This window comes from Pangasianodon hypophthalmus, chromosome 10 (genome assembly GCF_027358585.1).
Source record: "Pangasianodon hypophthalmus isolate fPanHyp1 chromosome 10, fPanHyp1.pri, whole genome shotgun sequence".
Lineage (NCBI taxonomy): Eukaryota > Metazoa > Chordata > Actinopteri > Siluriformes > Pangasiidae > Pangasianodon > Pangasianodon hypophthalmus.
Genome location: NC_069719.1, coordinates 10,604,107 through 10,619,219, shown reverse-complemented (window position 1 = coordinate 10,619,219; position 15,113 = coordinate 10,604,107). Strand labels below are relative to the sequence as shown.

The window sequence follows — 15,113 nt, the reverse complement described above, 5'->3', positions numbered from 1 at the left end:
TCTGTCTGCTCTAGTTTCCAAGAAATGAAAGTAACAGGTAATAAATCTTATATCTAGTTATGGCTTCCTGTTTTAGCATATACTGAACCTTTAATTTTGTCAACGTGTGCATGTCTGCAATAAAGTCCAGCAGCTCACTGAGGTACTGCCTCAAACACTCCATGGCAGCTGTCGTGCACTGAAAAAAAAAAAAACAATTAGTATCAATAACAGGACATGAAATAATTATATATATAGTGTGCTGCTCACCCCAGGTAATGATGAGATCATGTGTTTTTGGAGGATGGTAGACTCAGATAGCCGGGTTCCAATGTCGACACATACAAACTTATTAAAATCAGAAAAAAGAGAGGTAGGTTTAGTATATTTCTGCTTCTCAGTGTCGTCTCTTAAATAGAGTAGAGAACAAAGTACCTGGACCAGTAGAAGTAGGTTAGTGTCAGGAATTGGAGATTTGAACTTCAGTGCTTGTAGCAACTCCAGAACTACTACACGGGACATGTAGAACTTATCCCTTTCCTGCAGAAATAGAAAAGAATAGAAAGAGAAACTGAATGCTGAAATGTAGAAAAAAGCTCTTTATTTTTATCTTTTTATCTGAATTTTTATCTGAATTTTGTCTTCTGCATTTCACAGTTCTAGTCTGAGATTACACAACCTTTTTTGCCTATCTCTGCTTCTTTATCCAATATGATTATTTGTCTCCTGTGTCTTAATGATCTTTTCTTTGCTCCGTCCCTTTCAGTATAACGTTCTCAATCCATATTCCATGCTGAAGACTAGCAGATTAAAATGGCAGTCAGCCCAGCTCTACTTATACAGCCCCAGCCCAGATAAAAAGCCATTTTAACCACTCCATCTCACTTTCTCTCAGCACTAGGATCTGTGTCAGCATATTTAATCCTTCTGGGTATGAGGAGAAGCACAGACAACACAGCTGTAACAATATAACTATTTCTGTTGTGTTTATGGAGGTCATTTTAGGATGCCACTCTGCAAAGCCTAATTATTCAGGTTTATTCAAATGGCTTATTCAAATCAGTATCTTCAATACTGTCCATTAAAGAATATTCTTAAAAATAAATACTGAGAGAACCTGCCTAAGAAAAATCAATATAACTGTGAGCATAAAACACAATGCTGATGGATGGGATGTTATGGAGATCCATGTTGAAGGACAATCCCCCACACTGAGTAATAATTTCTGCAGGGATTCACTTATGATATTATCAGCATAATCTCTGGAGTGGATGTATATCCTCCTCCTCTGGACCGGCTTTCTAAAACCTGAAAATCAATAGACACTGATGGAATTCTTCAAATGGTAGGTAGGAAGAGAGAGTGTGAGAGGGAGACCATATTTCACAACAAAGGAAGAGTACATTTATATCCAGTGTGCTCAGTAAAAGTATGCAGCATTTTTATGATAGTTATTTTATCATAATGATATGTACATGACAACAGTTTGCAGAGAATTGTTTCCATGATCTAAGCACAGCTGAGCCATCGTTGAGTTAGCTCTCCTTAGACAATGTAGTGACTGTTTCACAATCACTGATAAAATGTAGCTCTATATTCAGCACACCGAATATAATCACAGATGGTGGTCAAGGATATAACACGGCAAGAAGTGCTTCTAAGCTGTCCATTACAACATACTCCATAAATAAATAACTATTTCCATTTTCCACAGTACTGTAAGAAACCCATGCACTATAAGCCTATTGATTTTACTCTTACCTTACTGAAGGTTTTGTAGCAGAGGCCACAGAGTTCAACAAGGTACGAGAGGCTGAAGACACCATACTGAATAACAAAACTCAGCAGTTTAGAGGACGGCTCCAGCAAACTCTGGCAGAAAAATTCAGACAAAAGTCTTAGTCTTGCGCTAAGTGAACCCCAAGCCTCCAGCACTCACTTCAAATGTAATTTACATCATTCTGATTTAAAACATTTTTTCTCAAATAAGTGTGAATTATCTCTTTTTCAAGTGCACATTCAAATGAGTTTACTCTGGTTGCACTAGTAGTTGGAATCTTCAGTAAGCAGATGATGATTCTCAAGCTGGAGTCCAGTGGATACTTAACAAAAGAATCAGATTGAGAAAAAAAAAATGTTAAGTCGTACACAGTGTATTCAAATCTAAAAGCTAAATAGGCAAGAAGCTTAAATACCTTCAGAGGCAGCACAGCAGGAATTTTGGTCAGAAAGGTTTGGAACTGGTTACAAATGGTTGTCCAAAGATTACTAGGGGAGTCCATAGGAAGAGCCTCCATGAAGGTGGCAATGTTGTCCAAGCAGTGGAGCATTGTGCCCCCTGCAGGCAAACTCTTCTTATTGTTCAAACCCTACAAGCAGGGTACATCTCATTATACTATTTCAAGGAATATTGAAATCAAATGAGGAATATTCATGTGTTAAAAGACATTGTGCTCTGTTTATCAAACAACCAAACTGTATAGTTGCATAGCATTTTAAAATAGAAATAGAATAGCCTCAGGTGCAAGACTGTTTATGAGTGTTTAAGGAGGAGAATAACATTTAAAGACATTTTTATGCTATAATCACAAAACTTCACATTCAAGATAAATACAATGCAAATCCCATTTTCACAGACTGCCCTGAAAGCAGATGATGGAAAATAAATTTGACTCTTTGACAAGAGTGCCATCTGCTGGTACATTGTATGTAATTTTTATTGTCAGAGGTCCAATCGAACAGCTCATAGGACCAAGAATGGCTTTGTGTCAAAATCTTGCACATCAACATTTCCAGTGTTAACACCTACAGTGTTGTAATTAACTCCTACAGTGTGCATTTGGGTCCATCTGGACTTCACATGTGCCAGCGTAGATTAGTGGTATAAGGCTGGCGTATTACTAATTTGGTTGGACATAAGCCATTTTGTCTTCTTCTCACGCAGTTACTATTTTCATGGCCAGAAATGAGCGAGCTTATGCTAGCGTGGACAGAGTGAAGCAATAGGAGGTGTGACATTAGAAATCTGTTGGTGCAGTGATATTTTCAAATTCACTTCTGCTAAAGTTACACACTGCAAACAAAGGCTTAGAAGCCCTGTCCCATTTCTTACAACCTGGTTTGGTGGAAGTACCCTATAAATGTCATATATCTGCCAGAGCTGTGATCTTGTGCCTCATTTTTGCGCTTCTATTACAATCACAAAAAAAAACACGATTATTTTAGGACCTACCTCAAGAAGCTGGCTTAATGCTGCCACAGAACTCAATTCATTGAAATCAATGAGAGATGTGGCCAGTGTGCGGAGGAAGCTTCCATCTGAAAACCAAAAAATAATATAAGTGAGTGTTTTGTCAGTGTTTTTTTTTTCATGTAAGTGTGTTCTGTGTGTATTAGGAGTGTTTTTATGAGTATGCATCAGCAGATGTTTGGTTACCTTTGATGTTGCTCTGGAATAGCTGTGGCAGGATGCCATTGGGGGCAAGCTGATGGAGCACACAGCGCAGGAACTGCTTAGCTACACCAGCAGCATTACCAGGGATCAACATGCTTGAATGATCAACACACACATATAATTTGTGGAGTACACAGGCATAATAATGTACACACTTATGACATATAGCTTAGACACATGAACGCAACAACAAATACACAAACACCTACCTTTCAGCTTGGCCTGAGTAACTGGCACTGGATGCCAACCTATAACACAAACACATTTGGAGAACATACTGAAGTGTCTAATTTATTTCACAGCCAAGTACTATGTTTTTATCAGCTAGTATTTTTAATTTCACACCATGTAGTTTTATGTCCAGCAGACAACAGCAGCAGATTGTTGTAGTGTGTGCTTTGAGCTGTGCAGTGTAGGCTGTGGGTTGATTTGTGCTGTTGAACTTTACCTGCCCACTGACTGCATAATGTCAAGGAGCAGTGGAGCCGCCAGGTCCGGACTCAGATGAGTAAACATTGAGAGAACGACTACAGCCAAAGCCAGGGTTTCTTCATCATACTCTTCTAATACAGCCCCGCAGTCTCGACACCTATCCATATGAAGACACATACACAAATGAAACGGATATTAAATTGTAGTATCATTGTAGTTTTTATGTTTTTTTTTTAAACATGTTTTTTTTTTTTATTTCATTAGGGATGCACTTGTACCATATTTTCAGACTGAGCACAAGTACAAGTACATGTTGTTTGGTAATCATTGATACCAGTACTGATACTGATACCTAAATTACTAACTTACTTAGTATTAAGTAATCAGGGGTGACATGGAACATTTGTTTAGCTCTGTTTATGCTGGCTGCTGCCATGTGCTGCTAGCATTGAACACCTCGAGCTGAGTTTGTTTAAGATAGCCTGGCATTTAAACAGTATCTGTAATAGAGAGTGCGAGGGCGGCTGACCTGAGCTTGCAGAGCAGTAACAGTGAGCGTGGTCATTAAAAATGGGCACAAGGTGCCATGAATTGCACCTGGACTCGTGATGGAAAAGGAAGTGCCTGTGTCTCAGTGTGCACAGAAATGAAATGCTCTCACACACGACAGTGCACACTCACTTGACCGCTCCACACTCGCAAATAGCTTCGTGTGTGAACAATTCACAGCACCTTGTGCTTGTTTTTAATAACCATGCTTACTGATACTGATTAACATGCTCAGGTTCTCTATTCTTTAGCACATGGTATTAGATGTTGGTATTGGAGCAATTTTTAGACCTAAAATTAAATGAGCATGGTATCAGACCCATGCCCTATACCAGTAACGGTATCAATGCACCCCAACATTTAATGTTAGAACTGTAATGCAGACCACCTTTCCGAGACATGACAGAAGTTTCAGAAAAAAAGACTGAAATTATTTTTAGAAAATATTTATTAATAATAACAGTTAATCATAATAAAGTACACAAAAAATATATTTATAGCCATAAACAAATATGCATGCATACAAATGAAATAAATCTACCTGTCAGCCATATTGGTTGGTTGCTCATCACTAAAGTCCTCTGGTGCAGGCACAAACATGCTGACTGTGCTAGGAGCTGACAGCAGGCTGGTTTTAGTGAGACCTGGCGGAACAAAATCATTAACCTTCAGAATTAGGACTTCCTAAAACTTTGTGTGTCCGGTTTGTATATACTGCATCATTGGCAACTGTTGTGCAAGATCTGAATGTGAACACTTTTTTTAAATGTTTTTTTTCTACAATGTGAGTAAGAACCTGTTTCCCAAGTGCTGATATTGTGTGGAGCACTGGACTGATGTTCCAGCTGTCTCTTCATCAGCTGACTCATTGTCACAGCTCCCAGAGAGCCTCGCTTCGCCTGACGATACTGAGCTGTCAGACATAAACAGAGATGCAGAAAGGTTTGTAAGGAAAGAAAAACAAATATTTAAATACACTTACATTCTACAGACAAGTGAGACAGCACAATGTGACTTGTTAATGGATACAAACAAATAATTAATTTAATAGAGCTAAAGCACATATTTCCCGAAGGAAAAATATTATGGCATTTATTATGTGTATAGGTATACCAGAAGTTGTTTTTTGTACTGTGAAAATTTAAAAACTAAATTAATACTGGAAAAATTTATATTGTATGTTTTAGCAAATCAATAATTTTACTAATGATGAGATTTATTATTTATGAGGAAATTTAGATTTAACACATAATTAACACTTTATTGTCCCTTCTACTGACATGAACAGATGTTTTGAAATGGTACTTAGTTTCAGCATGTGGTCACTGTTTTGAAAATCATTTAATTTCCATTCTATCTATTTGATATGTGTAAATGTACAGTACTGTGCAAAAGTCTTAGGCACATGCAAAGAAATGCTGTAGAGTAAAGATGCCTTCAAAAACAATTAAATTAAATGTTTCTACATTTAAAAAAACTACTATAAAAAGCAGTAAACAGTAATAAATGAAACAAAGTCAATATTTGGTGTGACAACCCTTTGCTTTAAAAAAAATTATTAGTCTGAGGTACAATATATGTAGTTTTGTATGGAAGTTTACTGGTAGGTGTTACTGAGCATCTTGCAGACGCAGCCACAGTTCTTCTGGAGACTTTGACTGTCACATGTGCTTCTAATTTTTCAGCAAAACCCAGCAGCCTTCATTATGTTTGTCTGAAAAGTGTCTCTTATGTAATATGCTGCTTTCTTTACTGACATACAAACATCTTTCTGTAACATTTAATTTTGTGCTGGAAAACTAATGTTAGGGAATCTAAAATGGTTTTTGTACTGACTCGATAATGTAGAAGTCATAAAATAAAAATCTATAACAAAGTTTTTACTAAAAAAATATAGGCAAAAGTACTTTTGCACAGTACTGTATGTGCATCTAATAAAATCACTGTGTAAAATCCTACGTCACTGTAGAGACTATAGTTTTAGCAAACGCATTAATGACGGGTGAAAAACATCATTATTTTTATATGTGAGGATGAGTGGATCCAGTCAGATATATGGCTGGTTTTATGAATCAAAGACAGCTTTATGAGCCAGAAGTAATGGTTATGTAATGGCTGAAAAGATATTTAGCTCCTACTTGTTATTGAGGAGCGATTGCTTGTTTCTGGGATTGTGGCTTCAAGTGCTGGGGCTGACGCAGACTCTCGGGGCTTTTCCAGTTTGGACAGAGCTTTGTGATCTGCAAGGCAATTCAGGAGGTTGATAGGAAAGATTTATTGCTCACTAATATGTTGAGCCCATATTATATTATTGACTATTATATATTATTGACTGGTAATATATTGCATGTGTTGTATCCAATGGTTAATATTCAAATGCTAATTAATTTATGTGCGATCTCTAATTATGTAAGTCATAACTAGCAAATCTATGACATCTGAAAATCAACAAACATCCCATATTTCAAGGGGTGACAATAAGGAAAGACCAACTTATGACTCTTTGTTATAATTATACATACAACACTGACACTCTCTTACAAATGCATATTGTCATATAAGAGATTTAATTTATAAATAAAGTTTTTGTTTTGTACTATACATTTTGAACCAGGTTGAAATCAGTTGAAGCTAATTTTCTCCTTTCTCTGATTAGCAGACTTATTGCTGAAAGCAACATCCTAGGATGGTTTATACACATAAAAATATGGACACAAAGACAAAGTGCACTTCTGTACTTACATATAAATGAAAATATGCAGATAAAAGGGAAATACACAGCAATGTCACAAAATTGTTTACCAGAGTCTGTGGTCTGCTCTCCCATCTTGTCCATAGTGTTGAAGGAAATGTCCAGGTATTCCCTCTGGATAGCACTGACCGCAATCTTCCTCTGTTTACGCTGACGGGGTACGATCTGGATCTTAAACTCGGCCTCGTCGCTTTCATCTTCTGGCTTTGGCTCGCTCTCTCTCTCATCACCAGTATCCTCATCATCTTCAGCATCATTCTCATCCTCATTGTGCACTCCTCCTTCCTCCTCTTTCTTGGCTTTCAGTGGGTCCAGGCTTTCCAGTGTATCCTCAGGGATGTTGAGGTACACAGATTTACCAGAGGGGCTTCCTCCGGCTTTGTCTTCAGAATGTGGATAGCTGTCATCTACAGATGAGTCCGGTACATGCGGCGACTTTCTTAACAGGTCTCTTTTCTGCTTCAGGGTCATGGGACTCTCTAAACCAGGATGATATATGGGATCTGGGAGCTCCAGCGAGGCAGTAGGGGTTATAGAGGGATTTCTACTCTCAGCTGCCTGCACAGGACTCCCTTTGGCAGGGCTGGTAGATTTGCTTGTTTTTTCTTTAGAACAATCCTCCACACTCACATGGACAACAGGAGATAGACGCAGAATAGTGCTGGCAGATGATGGTGACGGATGCTCAGATTTAATCTGCATTCCGACTGGTGGTTTTGAAAGTGCCTCAAACAAGTCTTCATCACTTTCAACAATGCGCAGTGGTGGAAGGGGTTCGAAGACCAGTGAGTCACTGTCAGACAGTGAAAGAATGGAGCGCTTCTCAGGTATAGAAGTGCAGTCTGAGGAGAGATCAATCAGGTCGCCATCTTCTTTGCCATGAGCGGGCTGAGAAGAAATGACCAGGGGAGAGTCGAGCCCTGCAGATTTATCCTCAAAAGTCTCCATACAGCTCAGACGCACCTCTGGAATAACAGGCCTGATGTTATCAAAATGGAGATTGGATCCTTCTGAGGATTCCTTGGCACGTCGATCTGCCCTGCGTGACTGTCTAGTCGTTGAGCTAGAACATGAGGGTGGTGGAGGAGGAGGCCCTTGCAAGTCACAGCGGTCAATGCAGGATTTACGCCGGTGTTCATCGAGGTTGAAGAGGATGGAGTCTGTGTTGGCAATGTCAAGAGATTTCTGTTTGTGCATGGCCTGTAGTCTCTTCTTCTTGCTGCTGCTCTCCTCTCGTGCTGGGTGCTGCAGACTGTCCTGTAGTGTTCCTGCCTCCCTGTACTCCGCCAACTCAATCTCACCTGGAACAGATTGTAAAGCTTAGACAATTGCTTTGCTAAGACTACATTGGAAGTATGGCTTGCCCTAAAATTTCATAAACAATTCAATGAAATCTTTAACAACATGGCTATGTTACTCATCTGTGTGAATGCATATTATGCATATTATGCAGGCACTTGCTTCTTTGAGCATTGAGGTCCACAGGCTGATACTTGACGGACTTGCTGCCTCCAATCCTCTTAAGCCGAGCAAAGAAGGTCTGTGATTCCTTGCTGCCTGCTCCAGTGGGAGTGTCATGGATGTCTGATTCATCAAATACACTATCCTCTTCTGCAAAACAAGCCATAACAACAAATCATGATCATTACAAACCAAGAGCTACTGCTCCTTATACTGCACCTTGTGCTTTGTGATGCTCACAGTGTTAATTATAATTTTACCTTTTTCTTTCTCACTATAGCGGCTAATGTTGGAGTTGTCACTGTAGAGTGGGCCAGCTGAGGCATGAGGTCTGCAGCTGTGGTACTGTGCGTTTAGGGTGTTGATGGTGATGTGGATCAGGTGCAGCACAACCTCTTTACTTACATCCATGTCTCTGTATGGGTACTGCAACAGACAAATATTCAGAGAGGTTGAAGATAAATATTAAAATGTTACAGTTATTACAGTCACAGCATGTACTTAATTTTTTTCCTTTGGTTTTTAACCCCTTAAACTCCCAGGACCAGTAGATGGTTCCAGATTTGCATTCCTCACTCTCCTAACTGCATACCAGGGGTGGAAAAAATAATCAGAACCACAGAACATGTAACAATATATTAATATCACATACCTAATAAGGAGTAGGGCAACCCTTTGCCTACGGAACAGCTTTATGACCTCTAGGAATGCTGTTATACAAGTTCTGAATGGTTTGTGGTGTGATGTTGGACTATTATTCAGGAAGAAAATCTTCCAATTCCATTTCTTCCAAATGGATGTCTACTCTATTTTGTGCTCCAGGACTTCCCATAAAGGTATAATGGCATTTAAATCTGATTTCAGGGAGGCCATAGAAGATACTTGACTGCAGCCATGTGTTCATTAAACACTTGAATAATTTTAGAAATATGTTTAGGGGTATTATCAACCTTGAATATGGGAACGTCATCTGGAAAAAAAGCATGTTTGCACCACAGGATGCACCTGATCCTGTAAATTTGCCTCAGATTTGTTGGCTGCTCTGCAACCATTCATAGTAATTATTTGGACCTAATGATTTCCACAAATCATTATGAATCTACTATTGTACTTAACCGTTGGCAACAGACTTAGGTAAGTATTGAAGGCATCCTTCAACTTCCTCCAAACATAAATCCTTCTAGGTGTCGGAAATATTGTGAAATACTGCTTTGTTCCGTTGCTCAGTGGTCCAGGGTTTGTGCTCCTTACACCACACCATGCATCTTTGTGCACTGGCCTTTGATGAAATGGCTTTGGAATGGCGACTCTGCCTTGAATTTTAGCTTTGTGAAGCTGACAACGTGTCTTTGTTGAGATTGGGTCATGGAGGTGCTCATTCACTGGTTGTTTTGGTGGCTATAATATGGGACATTTAGCAGCTATCCTGTAAAATGTCTGTTTATCCCTGTCACTGAGTTTTCTTTGCTGTCCACTTACACTGCCATGACGTTAGAGACTGTTTGTGACATTAAATAATTTTCCAGTTTTTGTGACTGATGCAATTTGGGCACCCACTATTAGGTCTTTTTGTTAGTGGTCTCATGAAATCTCTAATCGTCAGACCTCTTTTATAGCTGATACATGCTGTTATTTGGCAAAGAACCTAATATAACTTGCTTGTGCATCGGTGTTTGTGTGATTCAGTCACTTCAAAGTCAAGGTCCTTTTTCATGTAGTCTTTCTGATTTTGAAGTGACTGAATTAAAAAAATTTTTCAACCTAATCCTATTAGGTTTACTGTCAGTTTTTCAAATTTATCATAATAGCTGTCACAAAAATCACACTTTATGATTTTGTAGGCATTCTATTATTATTTATAATTATACTAAATAGAACAGGCTTCATATGCCATTCACTGAGAAAATGTTCCGTAAATTGGGGTTGCTTAACAACACCAATCTAAACTCAAAGTCACATTTGTTTCATCCCTTAAAAAAATACATGTCAGCATATCTGTACATATTCATATTCAAAATAATATACTGTATAGCACTGTGCAAAAGCCTTGCAATAGAAATGTACATGCAAAGAAATGCCGTAAGGCAAAGATGCCTTCAAAAATGACATTAAATATTTCTACCTAAAAAAAAACTACTATAAAGAGCAGTAAACATTAATAAATTAATGTCAATATGTCAATATTTGGTGTGGCAACCCTTTGCTTTTTAAAACGCATCAGCAGTTTCAGGTACAGTTTGTGCAGTTTTATACAGAAATTCACTGGTAGGTTTTACTGAGCATCTTGGAGAATCTGCCACAGTTCCTCTGGAGACACTGACTTTCACACTTGCTTCTTTTTTTGCAGGTAAAACCTGAAATTCTTCATTATGGTTTTTGTCTGAAAAAGTGGTCTGTTATGTAACATGTTGCTTTCTTTACTGACAAGCAAACATTTTTCTGTAACATTTAATTTTTGGTTGGAAAAGTAGTGTTTGGGAATTTAAAATGCTTTTGTACTGACTCAATAATGAACAGGTCATAAAATAAACATCTATAACAAAATTTGTATATGAAAAAAACCCAGTGTGCCTAAGATGTAAATAAGGACAAGTAAATTCTATACCTTGTAGAGAATGACAAGTAAGGCTTTGAGCCACATCTGCCTGATGTGTGGCCTCAGAGCCCAAAGTGAGCAGCGTGGTGCCTCCTGGAAGTTGGGTCTAAGCTGAGGGCATGTGCAGTACTTCAGCACCTGGACCACAAGGGGCAGCATCTGTTTCCCCAAACTGATGTTATAATCCATCACCTTATAGAAGCATTAACACAAACAGATATCAGTACTGAATGTTTGCATTTATTTGAATATAGAATTTTTATTATTTTGCTGATCTGTGAACATGACTTAATATGACTTAATATGAATTGTTTGATTTTAGTCATTTCAATGTAATTAAATAAATTAACATATCCAGTTAACATCTCACCTGTGCAATGCCAGCAATAAATGCATTGAAGCAGGTAGAGGAACGCATCTTCTGTGGTGCGATCATAAAACAACCGATCTGCTGATCATAGCCTAGCAATACATACAGGTGCCTCTTGACTGTATTAAAGGCTTTGGCACTGCCTATGTCAGTCTCTGCACTACTCTTATCCTTTGCCATGAACTTCATCAGCACCATGATAAGCTGGTGAACTGTCTGGTGGTCTATGCCAGTGTCCTCTGGGAGGAGGTCCTTGATGACTGAGTCATCATCAGGAGGAGAGCTTTGACCTGGCAGATGGGCTGCAGAAAGTGGAGGTTTACATATTCAGCATCTGATTGGAGGGCTTCAGAATATAAACTGAGTCATAAGACATGAGTGCTAAACTTAGCCCAGTGATTCATCTAAAGGTTGAGGTGGATGAAAGAACTGGTTCATTTAATTTTAAGGCTATCACTATAAATGTCTCCGAAATCTTCAAAATAACAGGTGGTATGTGGGTAAGCAAAGCAAAATTAATGAAAAACAAACCTACATCTATACAGTGATGAGCTGATTATCTGCTTAACAAATAAACTGTGAATAATTAGTCTCATATTACTGCATCATTAAGAAGGGTTTAAATTATTCATGCAAACCACTATTAGTTGCCAAAATTAATTACCTGGCAAGACTTTCTCAAGCATATCACCAAGTGTGGGTGCAGAGTGCTCTTGTCTTGTAAGCCTTAGAGCTAAGAAATCACACATGGAAAAATAATTACACACAATTTAGCACACTGTTCAACCACAATTCCACCAGTGACTCAGACATTTACATCAAAACGTTGCCTGTTTTTTTTTTTATTTTGTGGTTGATAAAAAATGCACAGCTTAAAGATAGCTTTACAGTAGAACTTATACTCTCTATGTAATGATTTATAGCTAATTGTCTGTGAGCTTTTTTCTGGAAACACACAAAGTGACACAGTAATAAATTATTAACACATTCTAACACTGTGGTGAGTGAGGCAGCAGAAAGATGAAGGTACAAGAGAAAAAAAGAGAAACAGACAGGTTCAGGGACAGATAAGTGAGACAACTCACGCAGCTTGGCACAAAATGTCTCAGGCAAGGAAAAGGCACGTTTAGAGTCGGATGTCCCCTTTACACTGTCTCTGAGTGAGCGGACACTCTTCTGCCGATTCCTTGCAAAACGAGCTCGTCTGATCTTCCACATAGCTGCATCGCTCAGATTGGCTGTATTAGTCCGCACTGCAGTGATGGCTTAGGTTATAAAGGCGGAAAACAGGCAGTTACTAAAGCACTACAATGCAACAATTCTAACTGAATTGAAGAAAATTTATGTGTGTTATTTACAGGGCACAGGTAGTAAACATCTTGTGAGACCAAATATGTGTCTATGCAACAGGCAAATGTCTTGAAGCTGTGATTATTAAACACACAAGTATACACAGATATAAACATGCTTACTGGTAGGGAAAGGAAATTCCTTGTTGCAGTCCAGGTGTAGCTGAGCCTCAAGGGACAGTGTCTCAAAACGATTAACAAAGAATTCCCAGCTCAGTGCAGGGATATCCTGCTTTAGAGAGTGCAGCAAAAGCAGTTTGCTCAGGATTATGGGACGGTCTCTCACAACCGTGTCAAACTGGAAGTCCAAGCACAGACACAGGGCCTGATGGGAATTAAACACACAGTCAAGAACAATATCACAGAGCATAGCAGAGATAATATTTAACATTACCCCATGTTTGCTCACTATTTTAGTTATGGTTTCAGTTAGATAATTATTATGTTGTGTTTTTGTGTGTGTGTGTGTGTGTACCTGCAGTGATGGTCGTTTAATGGTGTCTAGCAGTAGCCTGGCTCTGGTGGCCACAGCAGGGTTGACATCCTCAATACTGGCCAGAAAGCAGCAGAAAGCATGAGCCAGTGAATACTTCAGCAGGTGGCTCTTAGTTACTGAGCCAATGTCCAGAAAGCGACAGAGCACTGCAACTCGCTCCACTGAAAGCACACATACAGTTCAGTTACTAGTTTAATAAAAGGCCCGTTTCTTTAATTATTCTAAAATATCACCATATAGTGGATACTAACATGCTACTGATGCTACAGCTACGAGGATAAAGAAAAACCCCAATCATTAAGTCAATACATGAATTACATGTGATCTAATGCATCAATAGATGGCGCACTATAGTCAGCCATATGTGACTGGCTTCTGAGGCCAGTCACCAGAGTGCATTCCTTTTCATTTCTTATTATAATATGGGCTGGAATATACACTATATACACTGAAATATAGTACAGATTTTTTCCAATCTAAGATGTTCATTTTTAGATGTTCATCAAAATTTACCTAAGTAAAGTTCCTACTGTTTAAAGAATAAGCTGATCAAGCACTAATCTGCTATGCTTATAGCTCACTTCAAGTTAATTCATAATTTTAGATAAGCAATGTCTCTGGGAAAAAACTTTTCTTGGACTTTAAAGGGAAGACACTATTAATTAAGTAATAGTGACACTTTTAATATTGGCCTCAAATGGCATTCCATTGTTTTTTTAGTGTATTAACAGTCCAAAACATAAATTTCAGTGTGAAATACTGAGGTTACGTCAAACTGGTGCTTGACTGCTGAGATCTGAATACTGCTATACTGATGCATGATTTCTGTATTAACTCATCACTAGGCATGCATAACCTAATTCTGAATACTGTCTGCTTATGAAAAAATCTAATATCACCTTGTGTCTGAATAGTGTGCCCTGCTCCCTATTCCTTCAACCTGCAAAGTGCGGGTCCTCTAATCCCTAAGATAGAGGATAGAGGGATTTTTTGGGTTCTAGCCAATCCAATCTAAACGAGTGAACGTAGTGAATAGGATGTGGTATCAGACAAACAGGAGTCTTATCCACACCTGAGTAACAGACATGATTCAATTCATCAAGAAATAATAGCCTTTAACCAGTCCTGTACTTACTTTTCTCAGCTAGGATACCATGAGTCTAAAGGCCCTCTTCGGCCCAAACAGTAGAAAACAATATGAACTGAGCTGCAGAAATGTCATCTCCACATATGTCTTAATACATCTTAAAATATTTTTACAAGCCTTAGTTACTTCAGTCACACATTTAAAAAGTAAAGCTTTTAGCCCTGTAGTACTCTACATCTCTGAGTGGCTTAAATGAAAGATTAAATTTATACAAGCCCCTGAGGATAATACAGAGGAATGTATTTACTGAGTGTGATGCATATTGCATATTGCTGTAGACTGTATACTCTGTTTCAAGTTCATTAATTCTATCTAAAGCATACTCTCACTCTGTAATGTTCGAGTCAAACATCCTATCACTTCCCGTACAAGGTCATAGCTTCTGTCTGCCAATCATCATAAGAGGCCCCTTTAATCCCACAATTCCTCAATGCTGTAGGAGCCATCCCAGTAACCATAGCAACCAATAGAGAATAAGCTCGCACAAACACACACATACACACACACACACACTTAGATTAGCAAGAT

General features: G+C 38.5%; 1 protein-coding gene across 4 annotated transcripts in view; it reads right to left on the bottom strand.

The window, feature by feature from the left end:
- Positions 1–15,113, bottom strand: part of LOC113538935 (protein unc-79 homolog) — a 35,576-nt gene that overhangs the window by 2,421 nt on the left and 18,042 nt on the right. For 3 of the 4 annotated variants that reach the window (XM_053237717.1, XM_026934408.3, XM_026934410.3), the window contains exons 24-45: positions 13,418–13,599; positions 13,066–13,267; positions 12,679–12,858; positions 12,258–12,326; positions 11,594–11,895; positions 11,233–11,415; positions 8,888–9,053; positions 8,628–8,777; positions 7,217–8,467; positions 6,553–6,654; positions 5,211–5,327; positions 4,956–5,058; positions 3,882–4,022; positions 3,643–3,681; positions 3,416–3,528; positions 3,212–3,297; positions 2,175–2,348; positions 2,013–2,081; positions 1,741–1,851; positions 415–519; positions 250–327; positions 89–178 (exon numbers count right to left, since the gene is read on the bottom strand). In XM_053237717.1, the coding sequence (XP_053093692.1) occupies positions 89–178; positions 250–327; positions 415–519; positions 1,741–1,851; positions 2,013–2,081; positions 2,175–2,348; positions 3,212–3,297; positions 3,416–3,528; positions 3,643–3,681; positions 3,882–4,022; positions 4,956–5,058; positions 5,211–5,327; positions 6,553–6,654; positions 7,217–8,467; positions 8,628–8,777; positions 8,888–9,053; positions 11,233–11,415; positions 11,594–11,895; positions 12,258–12,326; positions 12,679–12,858; positions 13,066–13,267; positions 13,418–13,599 (4,013 nt within the window). The remainder of the gene's footprint in view (positions 1–88; positions 179–249; positions 328–414; positions 520–1,740; positions 1,852–2,012; positions 2,082–2,174; positions 2,349–3,211; positions 3,298–3,415; positions 3,529–3,642; positions 3,682–3,881; positions 4,023–4,955; positions 5,059–5,210; positions 5,328–6,552; positions 6,655–7,216; positions 8,468–8,627; positions 8,778–8,887; positions 9,054–11,232; positions 11,416–11,593; positions 11,896–12,257; positions 12,327–12,678; positions 12,859–13,065; positions 13,268–13,417; positions 13,600–15,113) is intronic. The other variant, XM_053237718.1, reaches the window with a different exon arrangement.